The sequence below is a fragment of the Gorilla gorilla genome, chromosome 10, assembly GCF_029281585.2.
Source record: "Gorilla gorilla gorilla isolate KB3781 chromosome 10, NHGRI_mGorGor1-v2.1_pri, whole genome shotgun sequence".
NCBI classification, from domain to species: Eukaryota; Metazoa; Chordata; class Mammalia; order Primates; family Hominidae; genus Gorilla; species Gorilla gorilla.
In genome coordinates this window covers 31,746,547-31,760,469 of record NC_073234.2, presented here as the reverse complement: position 1 = coordinate 31,760,469, position 13,923 = coordinate 31,746,547, and the positions used below count along the sequence as shown (strand labels likewise).

General features: G+C 38.7%; 1 protein-coding gene across 7 annotated transcripts in view; it reads right to left on the bottom strand.

The window, feature by feature from the left end:
• The window catches only part of MGST1 (microsomal glutathione S-transferase 1), a 115,747-nt gene that overhangs the window by 17,272 nt on the left and 84,552 nt on the right, over positions 1-13,923 (bottom strand). For 3 of the 7 annotated variants that reach the window (XM_063693831.1, XM_004052824.4, XM_004052825.4), the window contains 3 exons: positions 11,662-11,809; positions 8,525-8,619; positions 1,814-2,429 (listed from right to left, as the gene is read on the bottom strand). In XM_063693831.1, the coding sequence (XP_063549901.1) occupies positions 2,183-2,429; positions 8,525-8,619; positions 11,662-11,787 (468 nt within the window). In that variant the 5' untranslated portion in view covers positions 11,788-11,809 and the 3' untranslated portion in view covers positions 1,814-2,182. Of the gene's footprint in view, positions 1-1,813; positions 2,430-8,524; positions 8,620-11,661; positions 11,810-13,923 lie in introns of those variants that run through there. The other 4 variants (XM_063693833.1, XM_004052830.5, XM_063693832.1 and 1 more) reach the window with 2 other exon arrangements.

Here is a 13,923-nt window from a genome sequence, read left to right as displayed (position 1 = left end):
TATACATAGTTCCTATACCTCTGAGAATATAAAATTTAAACGTCCTTTTCCCCTAATAATTGTCTACTAATGAATATCAAATATTAGTAGCTAAATGGATAACTGCTACAATAACCACAATCCATTCTGCTTCTGCTCAGAGAAGCATTACCAAGTGAGAAGAAAATTTGAGAAAACAATGAAAGACGTGATAATGGTTCAACAAAGACCTGACCCAAAACCAGGAGGAACTCAGTTATCTGAATCTTTATGATTGAGAGATTACTGAGATAATTCACACATGGGAAACACTTAATGGCTTAGAATATACTTTTTTCAAATTGCTCCACATACAGAAAAGCATATGACCTTCAAAAAATCTTGTAAAGTTTGAGGAAACTGCAGATCAGACAGCGTAAGTCAGTTGCCCAACTCCAGAGCAGGGTGTGTGTGTGTGTGTGTGTGTGTATGTGTGTATGTGTGTGTGCATGCACGCGTGCGTGTTCATGCACGCAGAGCCAACTCATGGGTTTCGGACTTTTCCCTCCTGAGCTCGTGGTCTTTTCTGTCAATTACACCACAAAGAGTTCCTAAGGCCAAGATCCACAGCATGCAAAGCTGCTTTTTAACATTAGGAAAAGAAGTAAAAGGAAACTTGTATGGAATTCTACGTAGTCAATTGTCTAATAGGTTTTGTTTATGGACTTCAGAGTTGCTCAAACTATGAAACCTAAAATACAACACAGTGACTTTTCTCTTGAGTGGCACATCTAAATGAACAATTCACAAATGTCATTAAAAGTACTGTTTGAGAAATACATATTTAAAATTAAAATGCATCAAAAGATATGAAAATCAAAAACTAATATAAATTAGATGGATGGCATATACAAGAAAAAATTGATATTTTAAAAGCTTACCCTTTATTATAAAGACTTAAGTACACATTCCACTTAAGACCAAAAAAAATCTAAATTTGTGATTTACGTGCTACATAGTTATATGTAGAAACCATAGAACATATCTGGGTGCTAAATCTGTTAAGTGAAAGTTTGTGGGGAGACAGGATATGCATACAGTCTCAAATTATCACCCCACATGTGATTATAAAAATAAAAGGATCCCTTTAAAATGGACAGATTTGGTTGACACTACCTTACTAAATTCATCAAATTTAATATCACCAATAACAGGGCAAACTGATATCATATGCCTGTTGATGTTTTATAGTGTGAAGGACACACCACCAAAAATGTTTAATCTGAATCTAAGAATGAGAAAATCATAGATAAAACAAATCCAGATTAAGGGTCATTCTGTAAAACAACTTGTCTATACTCTTCAAAAAATGTCAAGGTTATACAAAAGAGAAAGAAAGCGAAAGAACTCTCTCATTTAAGTGAAACCTAAATAGAAATGATAACAGAAGGCAATGTTTGATCTTTGATTCCTGGATCAAAAATAAAGCAGTTATGAAGACTATTACTGGGGAAACATGAAAAAATTGGAATAAGGACTCTCTATATGAAATATTAGTATATTAATACTAAGTGTCTTGGGTGTAATAATGGTATTGTAGTTATTTGGAGAATGTCTTGTTCATAGGAAAAACATGCTGAAGTATTAAAGAGTGACATGTCATGATATCTGCCACTTACTCTTAGATGTTTCAGAGAAAAAGAAAACAGAGAGAGAAGGAAAGCAAATATGCAAAATGTTAACAACTGGCGAGTCTAAGCAGGGTACAGAGTGGTTCTTTGTACTATCTTTCAACTTTACCCTAGGTTTGAAACTTTTGAAAACAAAATGTTGGGAAAAATAAAACCAAACAAAATCATTCTTTAAATTCTTTATTTCATGTCTGTTTCAGCAGTATTGAAATATAGGTTTCTCATACGTGTAATTCTTTTATAGATTCAAAAGTGAGGTGTTGTGTGAATGTTACAAATCATAACATTATCCAAATTTATAAGAAAGTACTTTAAAAATCAGACAAAAGACTTAAGAATTACTATGTTAAATTTCTAATCCAAATGTAAAACAAGAATACAGGATATTGGCAATGCTAATATTCAAAATGGGTTTACCCCAGTTCATAATTCCTCTGCTCCCCTCCTACCTAAAATCTAAGAAAGTATTCATTATAAATTGGAAGTACAGAATTCTTAAAAAACCAACTGGATGCTGAGTTGTATGATTTTCTTTACAGGTACAATTTACTTTTCAGCAACCGGTAAGCCATGGAAAGAGTAACTCCATATCCAACAAAAAAACTCAAAGCTCTATTTGGCTGGGGAAGGGGTGTCAAATATGCAATGGTGTGGTAGATCCGTGCTCCGACAAATAGTCTGAAGTGCAGGATGGCTGTAGAGGGGTCGGGACCACTCAAGGAATACAGGAGGCCAATTCCAAGAAATGGAATAATATTTTCAAGGTCATTCAGGTGGGCTCTGTGGAAAAAGATAACTATTAAAGACACTAATTTCAAAATAGTAGATATGTATCCTTTTTTCTCTCTCTTTTGAAAACTAAATCTGAGCACTAATGGGTCCTTAAATTTCAAAGTAAGATTTATTTTTTTTCTCTCAAATTGTCTTGCTTCCTTACCCACTCGACTTTTATTTAGAATCTCTCATTATTTCTGTTTCTTTTTATTTTTAGTGTATCTTTAAATATCACAGAAGGCATTTTGTAGTTCCTAGAATATCAAAACGACATCTATCTAATAGAACTCATTTCATTTTCGTAAATAAAAATACTTTTTTCTTATGAGGTTCATAACAATTAGCAATTCAAGATTCTTTTTATAAAAATTCTTTCTCCCGAAGGAAGAAAACCCTTTTGGTGTTGATTTTTCTTAAGACGCCTCCTTTGCTTCTGCTACTCTATCAAATGATTATTGAGAGAATCCTTGCCAGCCCAAACCACTAGGTTGCCAATAATTAATTTACCAATTTAATATCAACAATCTCATGCTCTTATATCTAAATAACAGAATACATAACTAGCCTTTCAAATATAGTAAAATTTTTGCTAACCTATCTTCCAAATGCCAAATAAATTCGTTAGGAATGATGGTGCAAAACTACAAAGGACACACAAAAAGTAGGATAGGTGAAAGAGAGAAAGAGAGAATTTCCTAAATGTTTTCTTTATAACAGAGCTAGAAGAAAACAAAAAGCATGTTTTAGCCACAGTTTTGCTCCAAACCATGGCATCTTGGGTTTCTCTGGCTAAGACTGAATACAAAACACATCTACTATGGACTTGACATTTTTATTATTATTGTTGTCGTTGCTATTGTTGTTTTTAGAGAGGGGGTCTTGATCTGTTGCTCAGGCTGAAGTGCAGTGGTACAATCATAGCTCACTGCAGCCTCAAACTCCTGAGTCTCAGCCTCATGAGTAGCTGGGACTACAGGCCTCACCACCATGCCTGGCTAATTTTTTAAATTTTCTTTTTAGAGATGGGGTCTTGCTATGTTGCCCAGGCTGGTCTTGAACACCTGGTCTCAAGCAGTCCTCCAGCCTCAGCCTCCCAAAACACTAGGTTTACAGGTGCAAGCCATCATGCCCAGCAACATTTTTAAAAATACTTAATTTTAAAATGTCACGTCCCTTAAGTCTACAGAATTAGAAATTGCTTTGGAATCTAGGCTAGAAATGGAGAATTTGATAGTTTGTCAGCTATTGATATGTATTTCAAAATGAAAACTATTTCTGCTTTACATTACTCTCTTCTATAGCAATAAGCATATAATTATTACATATTGCCTGCTCAACGATCGTCACTCTCCTCCTCTCCTTTCCTTTCTCCTGTCTTCCCTAGATTATCTCTAAGCTTGTCTCACAAAGAGGATGACTACATAGAGACATGAAGAGGACAGCAGCATCCAAGATAAGTAATGATTTGAAAAGGCTTCAATACAGAATAAAAGCAAAGAGAGGAAGGTGTGAGTGTTCCTGTGCCCTCTCTTTCATGGAGCAATACAAGTTCTACTGAGAATGAGATGGGAAAGAAAAGACAGGAATACCATTTTCTATTAAAGAAGGGCCCACTTTGTCAATGACACCTAAAGTATTTGTTTTGCCCCTGTGATTTCTCCCGCAGCATCACGGAGATATCGTCACCTCCAATCTTAGGCAAATTAGTGTTCTCCTTCACAACATGCCAAAAGGACAGACATTTTAAGGTTAAGGAAGAAACTATAAAAAGGAGACTCTCTGGAAAACAATGTCCACTTCTACGCCTGTGTTACGCAGTTGACAAATAGAATGGAATGTTAAAGCAGAGAAGAAAGTCAAGGACAGTAAGAGGACCATGAGGGTAGAGGGAAGGAAGGTCAAGGGGCAGGGGTTCCTTTACCTTTCTAGCTCCTGCATGTTTTTCTAGCCTCATTTTCTCTTTATCTTATTCTCCCTTTTGAGGTCTCTTTCTCTTTCGTCAGCCCTCAAAATGTTCTCAAAGATAACACTCCTCATTATGCTAGTAAGGCCTGTTTTCCACAGACCCTCATACTTATGCCAATTTATGCTGTATTTTGTACTTCTTTTGAGACTCTGTCCCAGGCAAACAGTTCCCCAGCTTTCCCTGTGAGCACCTGCTGCAGTGCACTATCACCCTTCCATCCTAACCCTCCCCTCTTCTCCAACGACAGACTCCTTTCTGGAGCGGCAGCTTCCTTCACGTTAGTGCCATTTATGGACAGCTGCCAAAATCTATCACCAGGTGGACATCAGTCTTCCTAAGAGTCCACTTTCTACCTGGGTCTATTACCCTTCTTCCCCATGATTACATTTTCCCATTCTTCTTTCTCCTTTGGACACACATGCCCTGGCATATATTTGCTCTGTGACGGACCTTCCCACCATCTCTGTGCTCTTGAGGCCACAGCCACGCCTCCTTCCCTCAGATCAGAATTACTTGGATCCCAGCATCCACCTGACCTGGACTGCCATTGCTACATGCTTCTGGGGATTGTCAGGCTGTGAACAACTACAAAAGGAGCTGCACAGCAGGCTTTTCCTGACGCCCTCATCTCAGCCAAAGCTCTTCACCCTCAGCACATAGCCAGCCGTGCGTTCACATTCTCACAAAGGAATTTTCCCAAATTGATGAGACTTCTCTCCTCTTTCTCCTTTCAAATCCTAATACTCTTCAAGGTCTTCCTTTATGAAATACTCCATGGAACTAATGGAACATGGCTTCATATCATTCTCCCATTCCTATATGCATGTGGGTCTTTTGGGGGCGGGGAGGGGGGGAACACTATAAACCCCTGAGGGTCAGGAACCCAGTTTTAAAGCTCTTTGATAGCATCCCAATAGAAGAAATGACAGTGATACATACACAATAATCTCTCCATATATGTGTGTTCATACACTGGGGCCACGAGGGACATCATCCAGTTCAACCCCTAGCCTATGCTCCAGTCTCATGACAGAGTCCCCAGCAAGTGTCACTTAGACTCCATGGAACACTCTCAGTGAAGGGTTATTCTCTACCTTTAAAGGGAATATATTGTAAATGTCTCTCCTGTCCCTAAATACCAACTCAAGCCTTTATTTTGTCTTTCGAATGACTCCCTGTATTTCACCAGCTGGCCTGTTTGCCTTTCAACTTTCTTTTTATCTTTTTGTGTTGAATGTATATGGTCTTGAATGCTTCCTAGACAAGCTAAGATGGTATTAAATAAATAAATAAATATGTCAAGTGCTTTCTAACCATCACTGGTTTCTGTCTTTCCAGAACTCAAATAACTGACTTTAAGTCACATATCTTGGTATTTCAACACATATTACCTTAAGTTTTTAGTTAATTGTTCCATATGTGTATGTATTAACTTTCACAATTGTTGCACACGGTAAAGCATACTTTTCACTTCATTTGTAGCCCCATTCTGGCTCTGCCATTCAAATATGCTAATCGTAACAGCTTTACAATGACTGAAGTAACGAGAGAGGTGAAAAAAAAAAAGTCTAACTTAAAAATGGAAAGGGAAGATGCTGGAAACGCTCTCTCTGAAAAGTATCTCCAAAAGTGTGTTATTAGGCACTTTTTCGATGAAACAGGTACTATCTCAAAAAGCATTATACAACTGGAAACTCCGCTCTGTTGGAGACGCTCTTCTCTTAGTATGCGGAAAAGCCAGTGTCCCATCACCAGGGGGCGCTGTGCACACAGTCCGCTGCACCTCCTCCAGGACTCGGAACCTTTACAGAACTGGGGTCAATTGTTCTTTCTAACATTCATATGCAACCTGACTAGCGGATCAATTTAGATAACGTCGTTTTCCTCTAAAAGTACAATCCCATGGGCGGGGAGTAAGGGTGGAAGGTCGGAAAGAATAGTAGGGAGGAATCTAAAATCCCCAAATAAAATATCTTTTGTTACACTTTCACACAGGAGACTTACTTGGATTTTCATTTCAATCTTACTAATACTGCTGGGGGTCTAATTGCTTCTGATCACTTTCCAGTTCTGGGCAATTTTATAAATACAGGGCCATGACTAGCATCATGCAGGCGGCTGCCTGCTCTAAAAGGGGAAGTGCATAAAGGACCAGACAAGGCTTTAAAAGTTTTCACGTCTCTTCAGTGGTTTTGAAAACTTAGCTTCACTCACTTTTTTTTATTTTTTTTCGTCTAACACATAATTTTTCCTTTGATGTTGTTCTGCTGTTTGAAATTTCCACAGTGATTCTTTGTCCTGAAACTATTTTATATCCATATTCTTGACACAACCCATTTTCAAGACTCACTGACTTACTCAGCAGGGCTGCTGAATTAAGAAGTATATAACTAAGTGAGATAGAAGGTGAAATTTTGTGCTAAGTATCTGCACAGACTTTTTCTTAGAAGAGAAACATTCTTGCTTGATGAATAGCTTGGGGGTAGAATTGTTTTGCATGAGCAAGAAGGTACTTTTAATTTTAGTGCTGAAAAGGTTGAAGAGTCTGTGGGACCAGAGGAGAGCCTCAAAAATGGTGTAACACTGGGCATTGCTTGCGTGAAGGAGGTACAGGTACGGGGCATATTCCCCAAAGAGAGGATGCTGAAGGCCATCGTCTGACAGAGAAATAACATACAACTTAAAATGTTTGTGTTGCCACAGTGTAAACGCCTGTGCACTTCCACTTACTCAAGTCTATTTTTAGCCACTTTTTTTTTTTAGTTCATTTTTGAAGGGAACTGATGAAAGGGCTGGATTAACATCCAGCATAACCAACTGCAGAATATGGAAACATGCATAGAGGCAGGAACCCAGATCCAGAGTTAACCTGGAGATGATATGCCATAAGGGAATCTGCAGAAATCTTGGGAGGGGCTTCAGACTTTCACAGAGAATCAAACAAGGGCTAATGCAACCTAGGTGTCCATCAATATGAATTGGATAAAGACGATGTGGTACGTATACACCATGGAATACTACACAGCTGTAAAAAAAAAAAAAAAAAAAAGAATGAAATTGGGCCAGGTCCTGTGGCTCATGCCTGTAATCCCAGCACTCTGGGAGGCCAAGGTGGGTGGATCACCTGAGGTCAGGAGTTCAAGACGAACCTGGCTAACATGGTGAAACCCAGCCTCTACTGAAAATACAAAAAATTAGCTGGGCATGGTGGCACATGCCTGTAGTCCCAGCTACTCAGGAGGCTGAGGCAGGAGAATGGTTTGAACCCAGGAGAAGAAGGTTGCAGTGAGCCGAGATCACACCATTGCACTCCAGCCGAGGTGACAGAGTGAGACTCCATCTCAAAAAAAAAAAAAAAAGAATGAAATCATGTCCTTTGCAGCAACATGGATGCAGCTGTAGGCAAGTACCCTAAATGAATTAACACAGGAAAAGAAAAACAAATGCCACAAGTTCTCACCTATAAGTGGGAACTAAACACTGGGTACATAAACACAAAGATAGCAACAATAGATTTTGGGGACTATTAGAGGGGGTACAGAAGGGGAGACAAAGGTTGAAAAACTAACAGGTACTATGCTCACTACCTGGGTGATAGGGACAATCACACCCCAGTTGCATCTTGGCTTATTGCTTTTCATTGCTCATTGAATTCCCAGTACATTAAAACATAATATCTAAAAAGAGATGGCAGTGGGGAGAGGGACAGAGAAAGAGGTTCCTACTCCTCCAGAGTGTCAACATTCTTATTTTGAATCTTATGCAAAAATACCTAATTCTTCAACCTTTTACATGAGTTGACAGTCTCACCTACGGAGAAAGATGATAAAACTCCAAGAATCTACTGTTCCCATTTTACCTCCTCCCTGCCATTACCTTTGATACATCCCTATATAAAGCAATGTCATTAACCCCAAGAAAGTACAGATAAAAGTACAGTATTGCAAAACTGGCAACACATACAAGTGCAGTGATACTTAGACTCTCAGATGTCCAGTTTTCTGTAATTGTCATGTGGAGTAGGTAAGAGATCTCACTTTTTTTCCTCAGTCTCCAAGACCCTGAGACATCTTCACTGAACTCCTTGACCAAAATTGTTTCATAAAGTAAGTAATTTCAAGAGACACTGGTTTACCTGCGTACACGTTCTACTCTGTCATCTGTTCGAAGATACTTCTTGGCATTTTCTCCTTTGCCAAATGCTACACAGTCTTCTGGATTGGCAAAAACCTATCCAAATACCAAGAAAAAAACTTATTTCAAATACTGGCCAGGAGCAATAGCTCACACCTGTAATTCCAGCACTTTGTGAGGCTGAGGCAGGATTGCTCGAGCCCAAGAATTCAAGACCAGCCTGGGCAACATACGGAGTCCCCATATCTACAAATTTTTTTAAAAAAAATTTTGCATGGTAGTGGGCCACACGCATGCCTGTGGTCCTAGCTACTCAGGAGGTTGAGGTTGGAGGATCACTTGAGCCCGGGAGGTTGAGGCTGCAGTGAGCTGTGATTGCACCACTACAATCTAGTCTGGGTGACAGAGCAAGACCCTGCCTCAAAAAAAAAGAAAACAAACAAACCAACAAATAACATGGGGATATTCTACCTAGTAAGTTATTTGCATTTTAGTGGAAGAAATATAGACATCCAGGTTGGCCCATTTGGAGCAATAAATCAAACACAAGAGGAGAAGAAGGCATCTATAGTTAAAACTGAATTTTTATTAACAATGCAAAGTCGTAAAAAGAGAAGCATAAATAAGAACTTGAACAAAAACCAGTGAATAAAAATAGTGAAAAGGAAGCAAATATGGGGAAAGGCATAATTCTAAGTCATTGACTATTAGTATGGTTCACTGGTATCTTTTTCACAGTGATGTTGACATACCTTCCCTCAAGTGTATTAACATTTCCAAGCGATTGGCTCATCTGAAAGTAATATGTTTACCTGCCAAGGGTTTTAGAGAACAGGCAAGAAGCATAAAAGAGTAAGGGATGGGAAAGGTGTCTTGTACTTTGTCAGAACATGTGTACCTCTTTTCTTTTTCTAAATCAGATAAAACTTTGGGTTGAAGAATACTGTATAATGAAATTTGAGAAGCTGAATTGCATTCCTAGGAATAAGAAGTACACATTCATGTATTCCTTCCTGCAATTATTATGCTCTTTGAAATAGCTTCCCCGTCCCTTGAAACTTGAAATCTGCATTTAAAAAATATTTAAGCATGTGCCACTATTTAATAATTTATGGCAGAGAAAAACACAAACTGCAAAATTAATCTCATTTTTTTTCTATTTTTTCTTAATATGATATGAACATTATATTAGAGATAAAGATGTTGAAGAGAACCGATGCACAGGGCTGGGATACTGCCCATCAGTTTTCCTCAACATCTTTATCTGGAATAAATATTCCAGATAAAGTTCCTAAGGTCAGGCCTGTCTGTCTTGTTCATCGTAGTGCTCCCCTAAATAAGTGTCTGGCACACACTAGATGTACAATAAATATATGTTGAATAAAGAAATAAATGTATTACAATGGAAAGGGCATTAGATTGGGTTTAATGCAATTTCAGTTTGAATCTCAGTTTCACTCTTTATTTGTATGTAACCTTGGATAAGCTATTGCTAAGGACTGAATGTTTGTGGCCCCATAAAACTTGTATGTTAAAGCCTAATCTTCGATGTGATAGTATCTGGGATATGAGGCCTTTGGCAGGTAATTAGGTGAAGAGAGTGGAGTCCTCATGAATGAGATTAAAGTCTTTATAAGAAGAGAAAGGAGAGAGTTTGCTTCCTTCTCTCTCTCTCTCTCTCTCTGTGCTCTGCCAATGTGAGGATACAATGAGAAGATGGCCATCTGCAAGTCAGGAACTGGGCCCTCACTGAACGCCAGATCTGCTGGCATCTTGATTTTAGACTTACCAGACTCCAGAACTGTGAGACAAATGTTTGTTGCTTAAGCCACCCAGTCTATGGCATTTTGTAAGAGCAGCCCAAAGGGACTCAGACAGCTACTTAACCTCTAAGTTCCCCCTCTATATAAAATGGAAAGATGAATCCTCATTTCACCTGACAATGCTAACAAGTGTGTAAAATGACTGCATGACCAAGCACACATAAAAAGCGTGTGGCTCCTGGCACTCTCCAAATTTGAATTCCCTTCATCTTTTCTTGTAAGACAGGGTACATTTCCTTGGTGACATTCTGTGTCTAGAAGTCAGTGTGGACCTGGAAGCAGACAGCCACTTTGTTGCCCTGATGCTGCAACACATCAGCGCATGAGAGGTGTGCCCTCCATTAAAACGCAAACATCCTTCCATTATACCTCAAAATAGTAGGCCAGGCCCACGCCTGTAATCCCAGCACTTTGGGAGGCCAAGGTGGGTGGATCACCTGAGACCAGCCTGGCCAGTGTGTGAGACTCCATCTCACACACACACAAAAAAAGTAACAAGGAAACACCTTAGGGAAGACTGTGACCTATAGATAAAATCAAGGCTCTAGAGGACAAAACTCAGGACAGGTCCTAAGAGAGAAACAGATGGTCTCCAGGAAGAAGTTGCTGAATGAGCACAAGGACTACCCCCGTGAAAATATTTAAATTTTGTAAAGGGAACCTCCCTCTACGCGCTTCAAGCACGTATAAACCCTGCTTGAATACAGAATATGTGCTTCAGAATCTGTCTACCACCCTCCCCACATCTGCACTTAAAAAAAAAAAAGTCATTCTTATAATGCTGGGTAGAAATAGTATCCACTTAAAAAGTCAGAAGTACACAAAATTCAAAAGTTTCATATATGAGGCTCACTTTGAAAGTAAGACTTTAATTCTCAGCCTTTTTCTTCTTTTTCTTTCTTCTTTTTTTCTATATTTTTTTAACCAAAATCATACCCTTGACCTGCACTAGAGATGAAAATACCAGTTAACTGTCTAGAAAATGATTGTTTTCTAAACCCTCATTGGCAAAATTAATTCCAAAATGAAAGAAAGTTTCCGTGAAAACTTTGATATTCCAGAATATCTCATCTGCTTAGCAGAATGATAAAAAGGTAAAAGCCATAATGAAAAAACCATTTACTAGTTTCTAGGAGAAAGCAACTGTTCCATAAATACATCAGATCCATCTGTGCCAAACGATTGCATACTTCACTTACAGCATAAAACAGTGTGCTATTGGGATTTACCAAAAATAAAAAAAGAAAATTAAGAAAACTGCTCTCCAGAATTCCAACTCTTAAAAGTAAGAAAATATTACCTCCAAATTTCTTACCTTTCTTGTCAATCTATAGAATGCAGTTGCAGTACTCATAAGCATCATTTTTGAAAGAATAATTGTTGCATAGGATGCAAAAGCCATGAATACTTCATCATCCATTACCTGGGTGAGGTCAACCATTTTTTCAATTTTGGTCTGGAATCTTAAAAAGATTTAAATAAAATGGGAAAAAGCAGACATAAATACCCAAAATAACTGGAAGATCATTTGATGTTCTTATATTGCAGCATTAATTATACTGTTCTTAAAAATATCTTGGACTATTTGCCAAGATATTTGCCAAGAAGACTATTTGCCAAGAAGAAATGATTGTTTAGTTTTTAAAATGTCAAAGTAAATAGGGGCTGAGCGCAGTGGCTTATACCTGTTAATCCCAGCACTTTGGGAGGCAGAGGCTGGTGGATCACTTGAGATCGGGAGTTTGAGACCAGCCAGCCCAACATGGTGAAACCCCATCTCTACTAAAAATACAAAAATTAGCCAGACGCAGTGGCGTGTGCCTGCAATCCCAGCTACTCGTGAGACTGAGGCAGGAGAATTGCTTAAATCCAGGAGGCGGAGGTTGCAATGAGCCAAGATTGCGCCACTGCACTGTAGCCTGGGCGACAGAGAGAGACTCTATCTCAAAAAAAAAAAAAAAAAGTATACTATATTATATTTTATCTAGTTCTATATTATTTAGCTTGAAGACATCAAGCAAGTACTACTTGAAAAAAAAGGGTGCAGTATAAGCAAAAATAAATAGCAAAAATGCCCTAAACATAGACTAACATCACATACTAGCACTGAGATTAACTATAAGTAGGTTGAAAGCAAAAGACCAGAGGTCATAGACTGATCTCTTTGGAAACATCAAGCTATGTACCTAGCAGCAGCACTGAACTTAGGAAGGCCTCAGTTCTTATGTATCCTGCTTTGGAGACCCAACTTACAACTTGTCATTTCAGTAGTATTCAAAACTGTAGGCTTTAGGACTTGAATTCCAGTCCCACGATTTAGCTGTTAACCTTGCTTGAGGGATTCAGTCTCTGAGACTAAATTTCTTCATTCTTAAAATTGAAACAGTAGGCCTGGTGTGGTGGCTCACGCCTGTAATCCCAGCACTTTGGGAGGCCGAGGTGGGTGGATCATGAGGTCAAGAGATCCAGTCCATCCTGGCTAACACAGTGAAAACCCGTCTCTACTAAAAATACAAAAAATTAGCCGGGTGTGGTGGCAGGCGCCTGTAGTCCCGGCTGCTCGGGAGGCTGAAGCAGGAGAATAGCATGAACCCAGGAGGCAGAGCTTGCAGTGAGCCAAGATGGCACCACTGCACTCTAGCCTGGGTGACAGAGTGAGACTCTGTCTCCCCCCCAAAAAAAAAAAAAAAAATTGAAATAGTAATAGCTTCCAACTTAATGGGTTGTTGTCTAATGTAATGGAGATAAAATATGGACCGGCCCAAGAAAAACCCTCAATAAATTCATAATATCCTTATCACAATTGTCATCATGATCACCGTCATCATCAATTCAAAGACAGGTAAAGAAGGAGAAGCAGGATAATGGAAACATCAAAAAAACAGGCTTGCAAATGCAAGGTAAGGAATTACCATATATGGTACTTTCATGGGTGTAATAGGGAAGGAGAATTAGCTTTACATGATCCTTGAGTCATTTCACATTGCAAAGTTACATTCAACTAAAAGCCGTTGAGTAGAGGAATGTAGTTATCTGTGTCTGGAATTGGAAGTATAATTGGGAATGTGCTGAAGAGGAAGGCCAAGACACACTGGTGATACTGAAATCAAAACAGGTAGGAACTTAGGGTAAAGCTTAAAATGTAAATTTCCAGTCCTCTGCCATTATTCTTTGTAACCTCCTCTTGTTCTTTTATCAGCCCTGCTATCTACTTCTCTCTCTTCCACAGAAACACACAACTTTTCTCAGACCCAAGCTTAGAGGCTATTTATCCTGCTTGGCATGTAGTACTATCTCTTCTAGATGATGTTCATTCCTGCCTTTAAAGCTCAACCCCTGCATGTGTCCTTATTAGCCTGACATCTATCAGATGCAATCTTTCTATCCATCTTACCAGTAATCTATACATTTATATGTATCATTATTGGTCATATAGCCATCTTTGTGTTGCTGGTGAATGTGATTAAAAACCACATACATATATACTTAGCTTTATTAGAGTTTGCTATGTGTTCAACTATACTATGTACATTATGTACACTACTTTCATCACCTTTGTTAATCTATTACAATTGTC